The following is a 20600-nucleotide window of genomic DNA, read 5'->3' on the forward strand; positions in this document are numbered from 1 at the left end:
ATCACTGTTTTGAAATTTTCAATTGACTGAATTTTCAATTCAGGAAGAATGAGGAGAGGCAATATAAACTAGATGGTACAATTCTAAATGAGTGCAGGAATAGCGAGACCTGGGAGTATATGTGCACAAATCTTTGAAGGTGGCTGGACAGGTTGAGAAACCGGTTTAAAAAAAAAGCATATGGGATCCTGGGCTTTATAATAGGGGCATAGAGTACAAAAGTAAGGAAGTTATGTTGAACCTTTTATAAAACACTGGTTCAGCCACAACTTGTGTCCAATTCTGGGCACCGCACTTTAGGAAGCATTTGAATGCCTTAGAGAGGGTGCAGAAACATTTACTTGTTCCAGGGATGAGGGACTTCAGTTACGTGGATAGACTGGAGAAGCTGGGGTTGTTCTCTTTAGAGCAGAGAAGGTTAAGAGGAGAATTGATAGAAGTGTTGAAAACCATGAAGGGGTTAGAAAAAGTATATAAAGAGAAACTGTTCCCATTGGCGGAAGGATCGAGAACCAGAGGACACAGATTTAAGGTGATTGGCAAAAGAAGCAAAGGTGACATGAGGAAAAACTTTTTTACGCAGTGAGTAATTATGATCTGGAATGCGGTGCCTGAAAGGGTGGTGGAAGCAGATTCAATCATGGCTTTCAAAAAGGAATTGGATAAGTACTTGAAGGGAAAAAATTTGTATGGCTACAGGGGAATAGGTCTAACTGGATTGCTCTTACATAGAGTCGGCATGGACTCGATGGGCCGAATGGCCGCCTCCTGTGCTGTAACCATTCTATGATTCTATGACCCCCAGCCTCAACAGCCTTTTGGGGAACAGAGTTCCAGATTTCCAGTACCCTTTGATGACAGCCAAAATTATGACAGCCTCATCCAGCTAACCAGATTCAACTCTCGTAAAAGCAGAAGGCATGCAGTTGTGTATTATCATGGTGCTGTAGGAACATGAATGATCTGAGATCTGTAAATATGCAAAAATGAAATCCTTAGGTTTTCACTGCATGAACTTAATTTATTTTTTGAAAGAAGACAAAATACACTTAATTTATGTGTGACAATGAAGTAGTTTGCATGTATATTTTAGCATAGATAAATGGAAATCTACTTAAAACAAATCTACAGTTCTGTGACATACAACATGAAGATTATTTTTCTGATCCCCTGCGGCATTGCTCACAGCAAATTGACGATTCAACATTGTAAAAGGTGACTGGATTGTTGGGGGCAATTGCTGTCCATTTGAAAGGATTTGGAAAGAAATTTGTGAGAAATGTATTCAGATGTGCTAAAATGTAAGTGTTTTTTTTATTAATTCCTGCAAAACAAGTTGACGGTGTTTTTCTTACCCACTGCGCACGACAAAAAGTAACCAGCAAAATTTGCTCCCCACAAGTACCACCGCTAAGTAAATAAATCTATGCTGGTATCATGGGACGTTGTGGATGCAGATGGATTCTGGGAGTTATAATTTGGTACTCTTAATAAAGTTGACCGTATGGCTCTGGGAAACCATTTGGACTCAGGTCCCAGGCTCCTCAGAAAGGCATAGGCCACTGATAGAAAACTCTCCTCATCCTGCATGACCTCTCCACAGCATGTGACGTGAATATGACCATGCCATCCTCATCCGAAACCTTTCCTTTGTCATCTAGCTTTGCGACACTGCTCTTGCGTGGTTCCTCTATTACCTAGCCGAATGTAGCTAGCTCATCGCCAGGAATTGTTTCTCTTCACTCTCCTACATCATAACCTCCAGAGTCCCCCAAGAACCCATTGTTTCCTCATATACATGCTTCTTTTCAGTGGCACCATTCGCAGGCGCACAGCCAGCTTGCACATGCGTGCTGATGACACCCAGCTCTACCTCTCCACAACTTCCTCGAACCGCTTTACTGCCTTTATGCTATTGGACTGCTTGGCTGACATTGTAAAGACTGCCAGCCACCTTCCACCCTCCTCCCCCACCACCCCCCCCCCCGACTCCCCTGCTGCAAACTTTCCGCTGATTCTATTTCCCTTAGGCTCAACCCGATGGTTCGCAATCCTGAGCTGCATTTCAGACCCCATATCCTCTCCATCATAAAGACCGCATTCTTCTGCAGCTTTGTCTGCTTTCATTCCAACCTCAGCGCCTTTCATTGCTAAAATCTTGATATATGCTGTTCTTATCCCTAGACTCAGTTACCCTCCTTGATGGCCTCCCTTCCACCACCCTCCATAAACTCCAACTTGTTCAAAACTCTGGTTCACGTGTCCTGTCCTGATCCCTGTCCTCGTCGACTTACACTGTCTCCTCGTCCCCCAATACATCAAACTTAAAATCCTTATCCTCGTCTTTGAATCTGCAAATTTCCCACTCCAACTACTTTAAAAACCTTCTCAAAACCCAGCTTTTGGTCACAGCTCATAATTTCTTCCTTCTTGGCTCAGCTTCCATATTTTTCATACCTAACCGTGAAGCACCATCAGATATTATATTCTTTTATTAAAAAGCACTATGTAAATTTAAGTTACAGTATAGGCAAGCTAAATCATTTTCTTGTAAAATTTGTAACTTTTTATGTCACTATTATGTTACAAACCTTTCAGCACCAGTGAGAAACCAAGTTGGTGGTTGAAAAAAATTGTTCATTGCTTTGCCTCTCCTTTTCTTAGTGAGTTTTGCTGACTGTTCATTTGGTAGTTGCTGAATTCTGTGATATAGTTTTCCCACTTGCTACATGTTGATTGGTATGTTCCGTACCTGCTGTTTTGGTATTTTGTAATTAAGTATTTATTTAACTTCATTAGTTGTAACTTGAGCAGTCACTATTATATGTGATGGGGGCCTTTCTTTCTATGTTGAACACCACACACACACACACACACACACACACACACACACACCTGCTGCACTCACTATTTGATTTCCTTTTCTTTTTCAGACTGAGGTTCCAAGCGCAGCATATGTCTGATTATTTTGACAATTTGTTCTGTTAAAAACCTTTCTGGAACAAAGCTTCTCTTCAGTCACAGAACTGGACTGCATGCCAATGATAACAAAAAATGAAACCTCCAAAGTAATACTTCCAGCCACCTTCAGTATTGAAGTGGATATAAATAATGTCCTTGATTGTATTCCATCAGTCCAACTGAACCATTGTTTACAAAGATTTGGATCTTTCAATAAAATATGACATTTTTTAAACTGTTGCACACACATTGCTTTCAGCCTTCTATTTTTTAGATACAGTAGAAACTGTTCAGTGCAACCACCCTTGGGAACTCCTGATTTGATCACGTTGACTGACTCCAAGTCACCACTTTGTACCTAAAATTGTTTTGTATTGCTGCCAAATTGTAGCGACTGGAAGGCCAAAGGCTAGGCAGTTGGGAATTTGAAACTGCAGTTGTAGTTTTTTTTCCAGAGATGGACACAGAAGGAAATGTGATTGGAAATGGGTAGGGGGATGTGACTGGTGAGGGATACAGGAAGTGATCAAAGATGGCTTTGTCAGTGATTGAGAAGGTGCCAGAGAAGTGGGGAGAAAGACCAAGGTGTGACTTGATCATAAGGGCCACACCACCTCCTACAATCTTCAAGCTTTTAAAAACCCAGGCTTGACATGAGCTTACCATTTCTTTCTTATTTGCCTCATCTTTACTTCTTTCAGACTGGATGATGTCTTGCACTATGGGTCTTGGGCTTGCACTTGGGGTTCTTAATTTTTAAAAAAATAGGAAGCCACCATTCTAAATTGTGAACGTCTTGATACAACAAGGGCTGGGCATTTCTTCAGAGCTGCTCCTGCTCTGCTGCATTAGCTTCGCTGGAAGTGCAGCAGAATCTCTGTTTGCCATAGAATCAGTGACAGCCCAAAACAAGGCCAAATTTGAATTAAACTATCCCATAAAATCTGTATAACATATTGAAAGTTTTGCGCGCAATGCGCTTTTCCTGTGGATGTCGCTCTTACTCCCTATAACACTTTCCGATCACACTTGTTGATAAGACATCTATTGTTATACAGCAGCATATCTTTCAACTCAGTGAGAACAATACCATAGTATATGGTATTAAAACTTACAAATACCAAGAATTGACTTCAAGTCTATTACTAATCGTGGGGTTCAGATAAGTTAGAACATTTTAGCTTCATATCTGATGGCTTTTGATGTACTTTGAATCCTTTAATTGGATTACTCAGGCATAATCAATTGTGCATTCCTTCATATTTAAATGATCTGAACCCCTCAATTAGATTACTGCCTTGTTATCACTCGTGTGTAACCATTAATCCTGCCCTAAAGTGTAAAAGAGAATTATGTGGAGGCAATTTCACTGATGGCAAGTTGTGGCAGTTCTTTCTTGAGTGTAAGACCTATAACTCACTCACTCTCGATGTTGAGTGAGTGATGGCTTACTTTCCATCGTTAGCGAGGTATTCTTCTTCCTTCTGTGGGCTTGCACCTCTAATTGCTTTTTTCAAATGGATTTGGGAACACTGTATATCAACAATTTAGTGTTTCACTCGTATAAATGATCAGTTTTGAATTTCATGTGGGTAGAATATCGATCCTCTGGCAGTGGAATTGATAGTCAAACTATGGAATCTTTGAGATGATACCATAAAAATTGCATACAGCTTTTTAAAGGTACGTGAAGCAGTTGTGAGTTTTTTTTCTTCCAAGCATTTTATATTTTGCGCTGTACAAAATAAGTTCACATCATTATTTTCTTCTTTTAAATCTTTTGGCACAATTCCAGAATTGTTTTCATTATTTCTTCAGGAGAAAATACCAGTACTTAGCTTAAACTGTTAATAGGTGTAAGCATCTTTATATCAGTGATATACTGTATCACATTTGCTAAGTTTTGGTTGACAGTATTACAGTTTTAATCACCCATTAACTGGACTTGATGGATGATCTGTCAGCAATGAAAATTAAAAACCAACCTTATTTGCATGTAATTGCATATAAAGAAAAAATGGTAAAATAAAATCAGTTCTCACCAGCATGCGTGAAAGCATGTGTCACCACCAGCTCAAATATTTCCCATTACAATTTACAAAAAAAGCTGCTTCTGGACTGAGGCTTTGGTGTCTATATGCATTTTGCTAAACATCTGCATATTTCTAAGTGTAACTACATTATACCTTTTCTCAGTCAGTGAGATGTATAGTACTTGGTAAAAGAATTAAACATCTGGCATTTAACGATTATGTCAGAGACAATTAAACATCACCATGTAGTTTCTTTGTTTCATGCTCCATCAAAGAATTGTTTGGTACCTCGTATGTCACGGTCCTTTTTATAGATGTAGGAACATCAAATCCTGCCACATTAATTTCTGGTTTGTAAGCATTTATATTTTTAAATTCCCCTCTCCTCCCCTCCTCTTGACAGGTACTGGTATTTATTGTAAAGTGCTTCTGTATACTTGTGAAGTTATTGCTTGTGTGAAGTTATAGCTATAGATTGTGATATGACTAAATATGTAAAATCTCATAATTCTGTTTATGGAGCAGTATCTGAAGGATGTGGTTTTACTATAACGTTTCCTCCGTCTGTAAAACTGAAATTGATTTTCCAAACTCTAAATGTAGGTCTGTTTTGAATTAGGTGCATCTTGTTTAGCTGTGCTTAATGCTGATGAAGGACTTCACAATTATTTGTGGAAATGTAACCTTCCAAGGTGTTTTGCAGGAGGTGCAGAGCTTCCATAATCAGTTTCTTGCCTGTAGAAAGAGGATTGGGCTCCAAAAAAAAGGCATAGATTAATTACCGGTAGGCAGCAGTGGTGGCAGCTGCTACCCCACTGAAATGAACAGTAACCAGCACCCTTTCCGTTGTAGGAGCTCGTGGCATGGTGGCATCCCTAGCAAGTAGTTCAGTGGGAGGAATTGGTTATGCTGTCAAACAGTTGTGCTTATCTGCATTTTTCTGTTGACTGAATCTGTAGAGTGAAAAAAGCAGATAGGTTTGTGTTTTGCACATGCACATTCATCTTCCTTATATAGAAGCCATAATCATATCTAGTATACACTCGAGATTTCAATGATATTAAGGGGAGGTAGAGAGTAACTATTTCTGCTGGTTGGGGAGTCTAGGACAAGGGGACATAGGCTAAAAATTAGAGCCAGGACTTTCAGGAATGAAGTTAGGAAACACTTCTACATGTGGTTGAAGTTTGGAATGTTCTTCCACAAATGGCAGTTGATGCTAGCTCAATTGTTAATTTTAAGTCTGAGATTGATAGATTTTTTGTTAATCAAAGGTATTAAGGGATATGGGGCTAAGGCGGGTGTATGGAGTTAGGTCACAGATCAGCCATGACCTCATTGAATGATGGAACAGGCTCAAGGGGCTAAATGGCCTACTCCTGTTCCTACGTTCCAAAGTTCCAGTGAGCAACAGCCCTCATAGGACTTGTGTTACACTTTGAAACTCAGTACATTGTTTATAGCTCATGTTAAATCAAAATGGCATCTGTGCATTTAATAAAAAATCTTATTTTATAGCGCTTCCCTCGAGTCCTGAAGTGTTTTGCCAAACACTTCTCACATCATCAATTTCAGTCTTCGTGACTATATTTTGTGAGGTTAAGACAAAATTACACACAAATTTCTTTTGATAATGAATAAAAGTAGCAATTACTCTAGATCAAATTAAATGTGTGCAGCCTTTTTAAAATTACTGTAATTAGTAAAGCTCTGCGGCTTCATAAATTTTCAATTCCCTTTATGCAAGACTTGCCTATTATTGAGGTTAACCTAAGGTCTTGATTTATAGGCTCTTGAAATAAAACCGCATTGGTCCCGACTGACTGGTGACTACTGGTCAAGACCATACTTAAAGCTTAAAACCACTGCTTACTCAAAGCACAATAGAAGATTTAACAGAAATCCAGTTGATTCTTTCCAAAAATGTAAGATCACAACATGAAGATTAATTCTTAACATTGTCACTATTGTGTGCTAGCAGGACATCTGCATTCTGTATGCACTGGTACTTTTTGGCTATTACTAAAAATTAATAGGCAACAATCAGTAGCCACTCATGGCATTAAGTAACTGTAATAGATGTGTGTACCATGGGAGGGAGGAGAGAGAGAGCACTTGTGATCCATTGTAGTATAAATGACATTTCAAAGGGGAGAGTTAGAACATCTGAACAACACATTACAGTGTGTAACAGATATTTTTAACTTGGCAGAATGGTAAATTGAAATGCAGTATTTCGTTACCATTGCCACATGAGCTCCAAAAATGGGGGAATGATGGTCTTCTCTATGCACTGTTAAAGATCTTTGGTGAATTAGTTTGATTAATGGGAGCTGGTTTAATGTTAAACATGTGTCAATGATACATAACTATCCTGGGGGTGGGGTCGAGGTGGCGTACACATCAGAATCTTTGGTGGCCTAATGAAGTGGAGGTTAATACCTGATCTTTGAGACGTGTACAAGCCCAGTGGTAGCACTTCTAAGCTCAGGAGCCCGGTTATATTCAAACTTGAATTCAGAGGATCTGGATCTTTTGTATGATATTTTATTTGATGCACAAACACTGAGTATCATTAGATAAATAGTTATTTAGGATGCTAAAGTACTAAATTTAAAAAGGTGATGTTTCAGAACAAACATCTGGTCTGAATTCTTCAGTTGTTCCACAATAACTGCTTATTCTCTTTGCTAGACAGGAAGCATTTGATATTTCTAGTCACATTCACTCCAGTCGAAAAATTACCATTTTTTATATATGTATTTCAGATTCACTGATATAAAGGATCCCTCGGGGAAGCTGGATTTTAGTCTGCTTTCTCCTGCTAAGAAAGATTACTGGGCCATGCTAGCCTACAACCGGTCGAAGCTTTGTAATATTCTCTTCTCGAAGGAGCTGAACCGCCGCCTGTCACCTCATGGAGTAACATCCAATGCTTTGCATCCAGGAAACATGATGTACTCCTCACTGCACCGCAGCTGGTGGTTGTACACCCTACTGTTTGCCTTGGCTCGTCCTTTTACCAAGTCAATGGTAAGTAACCAGCTCACACAGCACTTTCAAAATGAGTCGGATTGCATGCCGTGGGAGGTGCCTGCCCAAAGTAAAAATCCAGCTGTATATATTTGGTATTGAGATTATATAAGTTAAACTCAGTGTTTCACAAAGTAGGATACTTGAATTGGAGCTTATGAGCAGTCCTTTTTTGGGGAAAAATGGGAGAAACTATGTAAAATACAACTTGTACTCGTAAAGGTAACCAAATCCCTGGAACAGTTGAGCCAGACTGGAGAGGCTCACTGTCATGTCTATCACTTCACTTGAACTGGAAGAAGGCAGGACCAACTGACAGCTTGGGTGCACTACATTCATTTTTTAAAAATGAGACATGTTTTCTCGAAAGATGATGTTTCAGTATCATGTTATTAAAATATTTTTGATGTGATATAATTTCTTCAATAATGACAAGATCATCCTAGAATCAGAGTGTTACAGCACAGAAACAGGCCACTTGTCCCATCAAGTCTCTGGCTGTCATATAGGTGATGAAGCACTACTGCTGCTCTTTCAATTGTGAGAAAAATCTATATAATATCTTACTTGTGCCGTTAATACTTGTGAATTATAGTCTTTCATATTTGTGAGAGAAGAGCAGTAAAGTCCCATCACTAATGTTATTTCAGACATAGTATTAAAGTTTCATTGTCTTTGCTCGCATTTTTTAGTCAGTCTTGATATAGTTTTGTCATATCTTGAAAAGGAAGACAGCTGCTTACACCATAAGGGCTCCATGATGTTTTCTGTTGCATTTTTGGAAAGTGCAAGTGACCAGCTGGTTGTGATGTAAAACCCGGGTCATTGGCCAAGTAAAGTGCGATTCCAACAAAAACCTTTGGTGGTATTTTTCAGATGAAACCATCTATCATCTTCTGCCATATAAAGTCAGCGCCTTGGAGCAATTTATATCTCCCAGCCTTAGATTTATTTGTTAACTGCAATGCGAGTGTATTAAATATAGAGTTGACAAGTATATTTATGGTCCAATAGTAATTTAAGAGATTATCCTTGTAATCTTGCTAATGTGATTAAAATGCATTAATCTGTTTATTCTTCTTGATAGAATATTCTCATTTTCCTTAGTTCAAGTAAAACTTTTTTTTAAACTCATCTTGTGCTCAGCAATTGTGATGATTATTATGGTTTATAGTTATTGCAGTAGGAAGGGGGAGAAAAGGGCATTGTTCCCTCCCATTGCTATAAATACTAGAATTTGTGATCGTCTCATCCATATTTATTCCCAAAAGTAAATCAGGATCTACTTTCAAAACAATTTCAGAAACATGTGAACTAATTGCACCAAATGAAGTGTTATCTGGAGGGATTTTGTTTGAACTGGTCTCTCCGTGATGATATTTGAAATTTGTAGGCTTGTCAAGCAGATTACCATTATCCCGCGATTTGCACAATCCTTCATTCAGACAAATATTTTTGTTGGCAGGTTATGAGTAGAAGACTAGTGTGTGTTTGAGTAGCTAGAGCTTAGCAGATGTTTCAAGCAACCAACGTGTTTTTTTTCCCCTCTCAGTGATGGATCAAAATGCCCAGAGCTTGCAAAAAGTTTTGAGACTATTGGGTTACTTTTCCGGTTCCAGTGGATTGCCATCCATTGTACTGGAGTTTTAACAGATGTGCTTTCCTCCGTTAATAGATGGGATGCAACCCAACTTCTGTTTCAGTGGTATAAATTATGTAGAAGTAAAATGCACCAATCTGTCACTTTGGTTGTGGGCACCTTCCTTTCCGCTTCATTCAAGTCAGGTGATTTTATTTTACAGCTTATTGCTTCACTCGAGTTTGATTCGAAGCAGGAAATTCTTTGCTTTCTTTGGCAGAGCTCTACATTATTTTGGTATCTAGGTATCTGAATATTACTGGAACTCAAGTTTTCATTTTACATTCCTCATCCTTTGTGTGCAGGGCCCTTAATAAATAGGAGATATTTTATTTAGCGATAAGTCTTTCATCATTTGACAACAAAGACAATGAAGCTAGAGTAAGAGTTACCCCCTCCAGTTTTACCGTAGTCCATTTTTGCATTGTGCAGTTACAAAAAATCTTCTATTACTTTAGAAGTACTTCTCATTTGTGATATGTGAATTTTAGTTATGCTTGTTAAAGGGAGAACAAATATTGTTTTCTTTTAAGAATCCATAATAATTTTACAAAATTTATAATGTTTGTTCAGCTGGATACACTATATAATTTATCTGAGGTAAAAGGAAATCTCTTCTGACTTTGCAAGTAAAGAACAGTAAACATGAGAATACCCATATAATTGTAACTGGAGAGTTGTACCATTCAAAACACAGCAATAAAAGCTTAGCTGTGGCTCCCAAAGAAAATATATCCCATAAATGCATTAATTTATTAAGTTAGCAATGTTCTCTTATTTTTAATTTTTTAAAAAAGTATGTTTTAACATGACCTCTAATTCAAATAGATTTTGCAGTCATACACAACTGTACCATAGTAATAATTTCCAGAGTTGTACGTTTACAGGAAAAAAGTCATGCAGTATTAGATTTTCATAACCTCCCCACTCCACCAGTCACTCTTAAGTAGTAAAACAAACATTCATATTAAATATATTAACTCAGAGATGTGGTCCCAGTGGGTCCCAATAGATCAGTTCGTGTTTTTCTCTGCTATCTGGCACCTGTAATTGTTGAATATTGTGGCACTGTGGGAGTTCCTTCGCCACATGGATTGCAGCGGTTCAAGAAGGCTCAACACCGCCTTCTCAAGGGCAACTAGGGATGGACAATAAATGCTGGCCTTGCTAGCGAAGCCCATATCTTGAGAATGAATAAACTAAAAACATGGGCAACAAGGAAAGTAATGCAAGAGCTAAGGGATAAAAAGGGTCTTGCATTGAGCGTAAAACTACAGGTATAAGTAAAGAGTGGAAAGAGTATAAGAAAAAGGTAAAAGAGGTAAAGAAATCGATTAACAGACCCAGAATAGACAAGATGATTAGGATTGCAGAAAATAGAAAAAAAAATTCCAAAAATATATTTGGAGAAAACAGTACCTCTGAGGGATATAGAGGACATAACAGATAACCACCGAATGACAGCTGCCTTTATGAATATTTTGTGTCATAGATGAGCCAGACAACTGCCTTCTTCATGCAGGGCTAGAATTTAAAGTGCCTGGGGAAGCAAAACTGAAAGCGGGTGAATTTCCTCTGAGCTTCTCCTGGTCACCACCGTAACTTAGGCAGAAACTCTTCACGCATGTAAATAGAGTCTCCGCCAAAGTTGTGACAACGGAGCGGGAGAAGATCCGAGGAAATTCGCCCTCATAGAATTGGAAATTGCTCACAAAGAGGTGATCGACAGACTAAGGACATTAAAAGAGAGCTAGGGACCTACCCAGATGGATTTCAAATCTATTGTAAAGGAAGTAGCCAATTAAATTGGTCATGTCCTGATGGATATTTTGAGGGAATTGCTGAATACAAAGGTTGTGTCAAGGAACGGGAGAGAAATGAATTTTGGCGCCAGTCTATAAAAAATCTGTAATCAGAGAAACTATAGATTCATGAACTTGGTGGTGGTGGGTTAAGAAAATAGAAAGTACCTTGAAATAGAGAATGGGGAAGCATCAGGAGAGACCTAGTATGTTATGATGTAGTCAACATGGCTGTACAGGTGATAGATCTTGCTCGATACATTTACTTGAGTTCTTTGAGATTCTAACTGAGTTTGTTGACAAGGGAAACTCAGTAAATTTTATATTTCTAGACTTCAGCAAAGCATTTGACAGAGTGCAACATCAGAGATTACTACTTAACAAATTATGAGAAAGGCACAGAGTAGAGAGGAAGCTTTTGAAGTGGATAAGTAACTGATCGAATAGGATGATGCAAAGTTATAGTAATTAAAAGCAACATCAACATGGAAATAAGTGCCTCGTGGAGTAATGCAGGGGATGCTTCTGGGCCATTTTTTATGATTAATTTGCACAAAACAGATTAACGCTTCTATTAAAATTGGACAGGAATGCCATAAGAATGCGTTAAGCGCTTGCCGGCTAATATCATGAACAGTAGGTCAATGTGTTTGGGGAGTGGGAGACTAATATCATGTAACTGTTTATGTAGCATCTTCTGTACAGTCACTTTGGGAATATTGTAATTCAACATTTTATTAAAGTAAATTGCTCTGGTGTCCATAAAAAAGTGCTGAACACTAAAACACAATTTTCAAATTCTGTACTTCATGGGATGTGATCCAGAAACACTGCAGAAACACTTACCATTTCATACATCTGCCTATGAGAAATCCCAGCTATTTGACTTTACATGCTGTTCTGTATGTGCTGTAACATTGAAAAAATATCTTAGTAGGTCCCATTTTTGTAGATGTATTTCTAAAGGCACTGTTATATTGTGCTGGTGGCTCCAGATTTACAAATGCGATTTACATCGAATTATATAGAATGTACAGCACAGAAACAGGTCATTCGGTCCAACAGATCCATGCGGTGTTTATGCTCCATGCGAGCCTCCTCCCACCCCTCTTCATCTAATACTATCAGCATAACCTTCTATTCCTTTCTCCCTCATGTGTTTATCTAGCTTCCCCTTAAAGCTTCCTCTAGCTTTGCCTCAGCTGCTCCTTGTGGTGGTGAATTCCACATTCTAACCAATCTCTGGGTAAAGAAGTTTCTCCTGAATTCCCGAGTTGGATTTATTAGTGACTATCTTATATTTATGGCCCCTAGTTTTGGTGTCCCCCACAAGTTTGTGGACAGCCAGTTGAAAGCCAAGTAACAAACTGGCAGGACTTGATTATAGCAGTGGCTTGTAAGATTGGATAAAAATGGATATTTTTGATAACTGGTCTTTGTGAGTCCTTGCAGTTTTACATTTGAATTGCAGCCGGCTGTGTGAAACTGGCACGTAGTGAATCCAGCTCCATTAGCACAATGTAAGAGCACCTTAAATCTTTTAAGTCAGTGTGTCGACAGTTCCAACAGTGTGTTAAGTATGGGTTCTAAAGCAGTGTTAAACACAGAAAATTCCTCAAGAAAGCAAAAGATGGTAGTATCTGCACATTGTCATTTCAACCCTAGGTTTGACTGTACTCCAGAATGATGGAATGCAAGTCTCCTCACTTTTCATCCTGCAAGGATCCAATGTGAAATGAGTTTGGGAGAATTTTAAGTCTGTTCCATTGGTTGTGCGTTCGTAACACAACAGGCCGCACTTAGCGCTAAATTAGCAACCTCACTCATAAAGATGGTTGGTGTAGGGTATAGAAAATACTATACTGGTGCACTTGGAAAGTTCATTCTGGGGCAGAATAGAGGCAGCTTTGCTGTACATTTGGGCATTATATATATGGCCTGGGAATTCAGTATGCTAATATTGGGTGTCAAAAAGCATTCAGGTCTTCCGGATCGCTGTTTGCCTTGATCAACAGTTAAAAATATCTATGTACAAAACAGTTTTGCAGTTTCCTTCTCTTCTTTCCCCAACCTGTACCCCACCCCACTCAAAAAAAAAACCAACTACTTCTTTTCAGGGCTCTTGAATGATTTCCTTTCCTGAATATTGTTGTGGATTTCAATTATGGTGGGCAAGTAATATAGTGAATGTCTCAAGCTTTGCTTCAATTCCAATAATTCTATGGATAGGCTGGACTGGTATGCAAGTAGTGAAAGATGTAATTTGCTGACTTAATTTTTTTCAATTACGTCATTCGGGGGAAGAAAAAAGAGATCTTGTAACATTTATTAAAATAATCAAACTAATTGGAACAATCCAGATTCCTTGTGCCATCCACTAGGACAATATGAAGCTACCATGAGGAAAATGGCACAAGGCAGGGATACATTCCAATGGTAAATCACTGTAATGCACTCTAGCTCTGTCCAGCAAATTTCACTAAGTAATAAACTTTTACAAATTGTACATAGTTTTGTGAAAAATGCAGGGTCTCATTTATGGGTAGAAGTATGTTACTGAACTAGCCTTGTTAAGCTATATATCAGAGCATTTCATCCTCGAAGACTTTTTATATTTTTAGATGAGGAAGCGACATCAGCAATGAGCATGTGTTTGTATCAAACATCTTTTGCTGTTTTCCCCACCAGGATCATAAATGGTTAATTCTGAAAATATCTCATACCCTGAAACAAAAGATTAAGTATCAGACTTTTTTTTTATTCCTACCTATCTGTACACCAGACTACAACAAAAAGTGCAGGTGATCTATTCCTTCAGGCCCCAGGTGCTGCTTTCCCAGGCCTCTGGCTATGCTACTCTTGATCTGGCTGTGATCTTTCCTTGGTGCATCCGGGAGGAGGGGTGTTATTACTCTGCCGGAACGAACACTCACTCTCCTTCTGGAGAACAGCCTGGCATCTGCACAGGTGCACTCCATGAGAGCCCTGTTGAGACTGAGAACTCAATGTGGGGGGGAACCACAGGTGTGAGTGAGTCTCCATCCTACCACTCCATGGCACAGTGGGTTTGAACACCAATGTGGAATGCCAGTTGGTCAAAGTCATATTTTAATGTTCTGCTTAATGTGATATTTTTATTTTGTGATTAACAGGTTATGTGGAAATGTTCATTAATACTAAATGTCTGTACTGAAATTCTTCATCTTTCACTCAGCAGAGCTGTGTTTTAGCACTTGGCCTAAAGCAGTACGTTGCACATCTTCCTGGAGCTCTTTGTCTTTAGATATACTGTGTCTTTTTGGAAGCTTGTCCCATAAATCGTGCAACAGAGAAACAAAGTTACACAAAAAAAATTAAAAATTCATTGACTTCAGCAATAAATTATCAGGGAGGAAGCAGTGCAAAAATAAAAATTACAGCAACAAGGAGTGGGCAGTTGGCGTGTTAATGTGGTGAATCAATCAGATAATAATGGGGAAGCTGGGAGTGTAGCCAGTACAGGGCAAAGGAACAGTGTATGGGCTGAAAAGAAATGTAATGTTGGCTGTTGGATCTTAACAAAAGGAAGAGATGGATTTTTTTTCCCTTTCCTTATATTGTATATTCTTAAACCCCCAAAAGAAGAGCATTGTTTCTGGAAAAAACTTAAATGAACTGACGTGGGAGAGGCCCTATATGTAAACGAAAGTTGTAATAAAGAGGAAAATTATTAACAAAAAAAGTAAGGGGATGTAATTGGCTCAGAATGTCACACTTCAAGCGTGATCCACATAATGCAAGCAGCAATTCATCTAAGTGATTTATTAGAATGCCTGCTGGGTTTGATTAGAAGCCAGGGACTGGGGAATTTCACCACCTACTCTTAACTATTTCTGTTGGTACTCTTATAATTATATATTACCCGTGTTTGCCTCTCAGATTTTCAGGTTTGTTCTGCGAGGCTAAAGCTGATTTAAAACTTCAAGCAGCTTTAATAATAGCTCGTTTAGATCATTACACAAAGGTTGTTCTTCTAAATGAGATTTTGTTCTTAAACAAATGTAATCCTGTACCAGCTTTAGCAAATGGACTGTAGTTGGGTCCTTTTTAATAAATACAATTATTTTCTTTTTGAAATTAAGTTAAGAAAGATATTAGGGAGATATTTTTCTTTTTCTTTATATCCACCATTATTTCCCTCCCTCATATTTAGTATGATTTAGGTGTTTGGTTCTTTGGGCTTTGTGGGTTTCTGCTGTTTGCTTTACTATGTGCAACTTGAACATTGAGCTGATTCTTCATTATTCTTTAATTTGTTGAGCGATTTGGAATGACCTGGTAAAAGTACAGTTTCTATTGAGTTAAAGCTGCATCCACCTTCATTCATTTTCTGCATTAAAGATTGGTAAAAGTACTGTTACGGATGAAGTATGCTCTTTTAAAAATGTAACGGCAGAAAGTATATTTTACTCCATATACTTTTTACATTTAAAAAAAAATACAAAACGAGGTGTGAACAGATGTTATTTCCCCTACCTCTCCCGGTTTTTGGAGGAAAATCCAGCAATGCCTGACTGCAAGGGTGGATGCGAGAGTAGGCTTGAGACCTCTGTCAATCCCACTCTTTGAAGCAGACACTAGGAGGTGTACAAGAACCCTTTGAGTTACTTTTAACCTGCATTTTTGCCCTTTCTCTGGAGAAATGCTTCGCTTAGAGCTGTCACCAGATGTGGGCAGTTGTGTGGGAGAAGCTGCATCCTGTACGCTAATGGAGCCATTCTTTCTGCATGAATTTCTGAAATGAATGACTTCATTCCAGTAATTTTTTTTATTTGAAAGTTTATTCAAATGTTTGTTTCACTGGTAATTTACTCACCGCCTCCAAAATCATGTAGAGTTAATGGTCTGGCCAGTTCATTTTGAATACTAAATATCAACATCAAAATAAGTCATTCATTCGAAATGATTCCTTTTGGCTGGTTCAAGGGTACTTAGAATTCTGCAACTTTTGAAAATCACTTAAAACATTATTTTGAAAGAGTAAAAAAAAAAATTATGCTCTTATTTCCATTTTTGTTCTGTGATGCCCTTAGTTCCCTTAAAAAGAATTTCCACTGCAATACATGATTGAGTGGTATTAACTACCGACTTGTACTGTAGTCAAGTAGTATGTAGAGTATTTGGGGCACTTAATCTATGACCAAGCACCTCAGAAATTAAATTGAACAACCTGTGCGATTGTGGCGTGTTATCTCCCCTTGATCTTCTTGATGTCTCTGTGGCATTCGACATCATAGACCTTACCAACATGGTCCAACGCACTGGAACTGCCCTCACCTGTTTCCAATCAATACCTGTCCTACCCTAACTATAGCAACTGCCTCCTGCACTTTAAAGTCACCTCCAGAATTCTTCAAGGATCCATCCATGGCCCCTTCCTTTTCATCTACATGATTCTTTCCGGTGACAACATCCGTAAGCATATGGTCAGCTTCCATATGTACACAGCTAACATCTAGCTTCACCTCTCCATCTCTTTCCTCAATCCCATGACCACCTCTGTGCTATCAGACTGCCTGTCTGACTTTAGGTTAAGGATGGGCCAGGATTTCCTCTCACTCAATGCCGGGCCAGGGCTAGGGCAGGGGATCTTAAGGCAATCTTGGCATGGTGGGCAAAGGGATGTGAGGGATGCGGCCGAGGCAGCTGAATGGATGTTCTGAATCTTAACGACATAGAAGGCAATAAACTCCTTGCATTCGTTGCTGGAGGTGAGGGTGGAGGGGGCAGGGGAGAGGGGTTTAAGGAGACTGTTAGTAGTGGAGAAAAGAAGCCGGTGGTTATCTTCGCTTTCCAGGATGTTCCTGGAGTAGTGAGCAGGGCCCAATAGTGCATGATATGGTCGAGCCAGATCTGGCAATGAATGGCTAAACCAGTCGTGCACCATTTGCATTTAGACTTAAGGGAAAGAAGATGGGGGGCAGTACCAGGGGGAAAGACCAAGGTGGGAGAGAGTAAAGGTTTTACTGGGAAAAAGGCATTAAAGGTGTAAGTGAGCAGATCGACAGCTGCAGAAGTATCGTGACCAAAGGTTTCACAGTTGGGAGTTTGAAAGTGCTATTGTAAGTGACTTGGAAGAGAGCTTTTTCCAGGGACGGATGCAGAAGAAAGTGGAGTTGGAAGGGGGATGTGAGTGGTGAGGGATACAAGAAAGTGATCAGAGATGGCCATCTGTGATTGAGACAATTAGGAAAAGAGAGGACACGTTAAATGGAAGGTCGAGGGGGTGTCTTGAAGATGGGTCGGAGAGTTTATATGAAGGGAAAGATTAAGGGAGGACAGAAGGGCAGTGAACTCAGAGGAAAGAGGGGAAGGTGAGCTGAGATGACGGTTGAAATCACAGAGGATGAGGTCGCTTAATGCTGATGGAGGAAAGCAGTGAGAAGTTTGGGTGGGGGTAGAAAACAACGATTTTAAAGAAGAGGTGAGAGGGGTGGAACAAGGTGAGATACTGAAAGGAGGAGATGCTGCCAGCGGCGGAGTAGTTGGTGAAATTTGGTGATCTCGAGCTCTCTCTTTCTATGCACAGAAAATACAGATTTTACATCAACTCAGCCCTCTTGAGTTGCATTACTTTCACGTTCTCTTGACTCATTCAGACTTTGGGGCAGACACAAGATGGTGTTGAATATTAGGGTTTGATTTGACAGACACTCCGGTGCAAAGTTTGACCTTCTGTTATCTATCCCGTCAAATAGGAGCATTTCTGAAGTTATTTTTGGCTGCTGTAGCCAAGCAAATATTATATCAGAATGCTTTTTCATGACCTTCACATATTGAGCGTTTCCAGTTTGTTTTTTTTTAAATGATGGATTTTGGCTTGAGTTCTGACATTAACATGTTTCTCATAGGCCTTCCTCTCCTCTCGTAGGTAAATTGTAAACAATTTTACAACACCAAGTTATAGTCCAGCAATTTTATTTTAAATTCACAAGCTTTCGGAGATTTTCTCCTTCCTCAGGCAAATGTTTCAAGATCTCCTTGAAGCCTACGCATTTATACATATTGAACAATAATACATGGTGTTTACAGACTGCCCCTGCAACTGCCCGTTGCCAAGGCAATCACCGTGTTCAGACAGAGAGGTGTTACCTGCAGAACCTCCGAATACACATTCAACAAAAAAACAAACAGGGAAAAAAAACAGAGAAAAAAAAACACAGAGAGAGGCAGAAACATCCGGAAGGCAGAGAGAGCCAGCAAATGACCCATTATATTAAAAACAGATAACATTTGTTCGCTGGTGGGGTAACGTGTAGCGTGACATGAACCCAAGATCCCGGTTGAGGCCGTCCTCATGGGTGCGGAACTTGGCTATCAATTTCTGCTCGACGATTTTGCGTTGTCGTGTGTCTCGAAGGCCGCCTTGGAGTACGCTTACCCGAAGGTCGGTGGATGAATGTCCATGACTGCTGAAGTGTTCCCCGACTGGGAGGGAACCCTCCTGTTTGGCGATTGTTGCGCGGTGTCCGTTCATCCCTTGTCGCAGCGTCTGCATGGTCTCGCCAATGTACCATGCTCTGGGGCATCCTTTCCTGCAACGTATGAGGTAGACAACGTTGGCTGAGTCACAGGAGTATGAACCATGCACCTGGTGGGTGGTGTCATCTCGTGTGATGGTGGTATCTGTGTCGATGATCTGGCATGTCTTGCAGAGGTTACCGTGGCAGGGTTGTGTGGCGTCGTGGACGCTGTTCTCTTGAAAGCTAGGTAGTTTGCTGCGAACGATGGTCTGTTTGAGGTTGGGTGGCTGTTTAAAGGCGAGTAGTGGAGGTGTGGGGATGGCCATAGCGAGGTGTTTGTCCTCATTGATGACATGTTGAAGGCTGCGGAGAACATGGCGTAGTTTCTCCGCTCCGGGGAAGTACTGGACGACAAAGGGTACTCTGTTGGTTGCGTCCCGTGTTAGTCTCCTGAGGAGGTCTATGCGATTTTTTGCTGTGGCCCGTCGGAACTGTCGATCGATGAGTCGAGCGTCATATCCCGTTCTTACTAGGGCGTCTTTCAGCGTCTGTAGGTGTCCATCGCGTTCCTCCTCGTCTGAGCAGACCCTGTGTATTCGCAGGGCCTGTCCATAGGGGATGGCCTCTTTGACGTGGTTAGGGTGGAAGCTGGAAAAGTGGAGCATCGTGAGGTTGTCCGTGGGCTTGCGGTAGAGTGAGGTGCTGAGGTGCCCGTCTTTGATGGAGATTCGTGTGTCCAAGAAAGAAACTGATTCTGAGGAGTAGTCCATGGTGAGCTTGATGGTGGGATGGAACTTGTTGATGTTATCGTGTAGTAAACACACTGGAACACGTAGGTAAACACACTGGAACAAGTCCTCACAGTGGGAAATCTCAACTCCTTGCATTCAGTTAATCGAAATGGGTATAAATATGTGTGGATGGGGCTTTGCATTCAGAGCAGGCAGGAGGAGAATCTTTCCTCCTTTCTTATCTGTGCTCTGTTTTCATAAATAGACAGCTTTAGATTTCAGAAAAATACACTACTTGTGTAGCTTACACGTTATGCTTGCTCCTGTCACTCCTGTTACCTTTATCAGTCTTTTCCTGCTTTAAAGCTTAATAAAACCCCAAATTTATTTATTTTATCTTCTGGAAATCCATAAAACTCCATAGCAGCCACATAAAGCACATTGCAAAGTATAACACTGTTAACTTTCGGGTGTAAACCGTGCAATTTAGATAACATGAGCAAAAAAAGCAGTGGATAGGAATTTACAATTAAATTAGCTGAAGTATATAAATACAGCTGGTCTCTATTAATTCAATTAATGGAAGTATATACTGATTGGCCTAAAACTTTAAGCAAATGCACTGAAAAATATTTTTTAAAGGCCCTCCTGTATTTTGAACTATCAGTCTGGCTTTAGAAGCTTTTCGTAAGGTCCAAAAAGCTGTTTGTTTTGTCACTACAGTTGTCTGTCTTGTAGATGAGATGTCTTGAGTAAGATATGTATTGTATGTTTCCTTTAATTTAAAAAGTCTAAATTTTAAAATATTTTTATTTAAAAATTGTTGTTACACATTGTCAACTTGGCTCAGTTTGTAGTACCCTCATCTCTGAGTCAGAAGGTCGTGGGTTCAATCCCAA

At 39.7% G+C, this 20600-nt stretch overlaps 1 protein-coding gene across 4 annotated transcripts in view; it reads left to right on the forward strand.

Annotated features, from left to right (window-relative positions):
• Positions 1–20600, forward strand: part of wwox (WW domain containing oxidoreductase) — a 734210-nt gene that overhangs the window by 278479 nt on the left and 435131 nt on the right. For all 4 annotated transcript variants that reach the window (XM_067998151.1, XM_067998152.1, XM_067998153.1 and 1 more), the window contains one exon: positions 7763–8027. In XM_067998151.1, coding sequence (XP_067854252.1) covers positions 7763–8027 — 265 coding nt within the window. The remainder of the gene's footprint in view (positions 1–7762; positions 8028–20600) is intronic.

The sequence above is a fragment of the Heptranchias perlo genome, chromosome 16 (assembly GCF_035084215.1).
Source record: "Heptranchias perlo isolate sHepPer1 chromosome 16, sHepPer1.hap1, whole genome shotgun sequence".
NCBI classification, from domain to species: Eukaryota; Metazoa; Chordata; class Chondrichthyes; order Hexanchiformes; family Hexanchidae; genus Heptranchias; species Heptranchias perlo.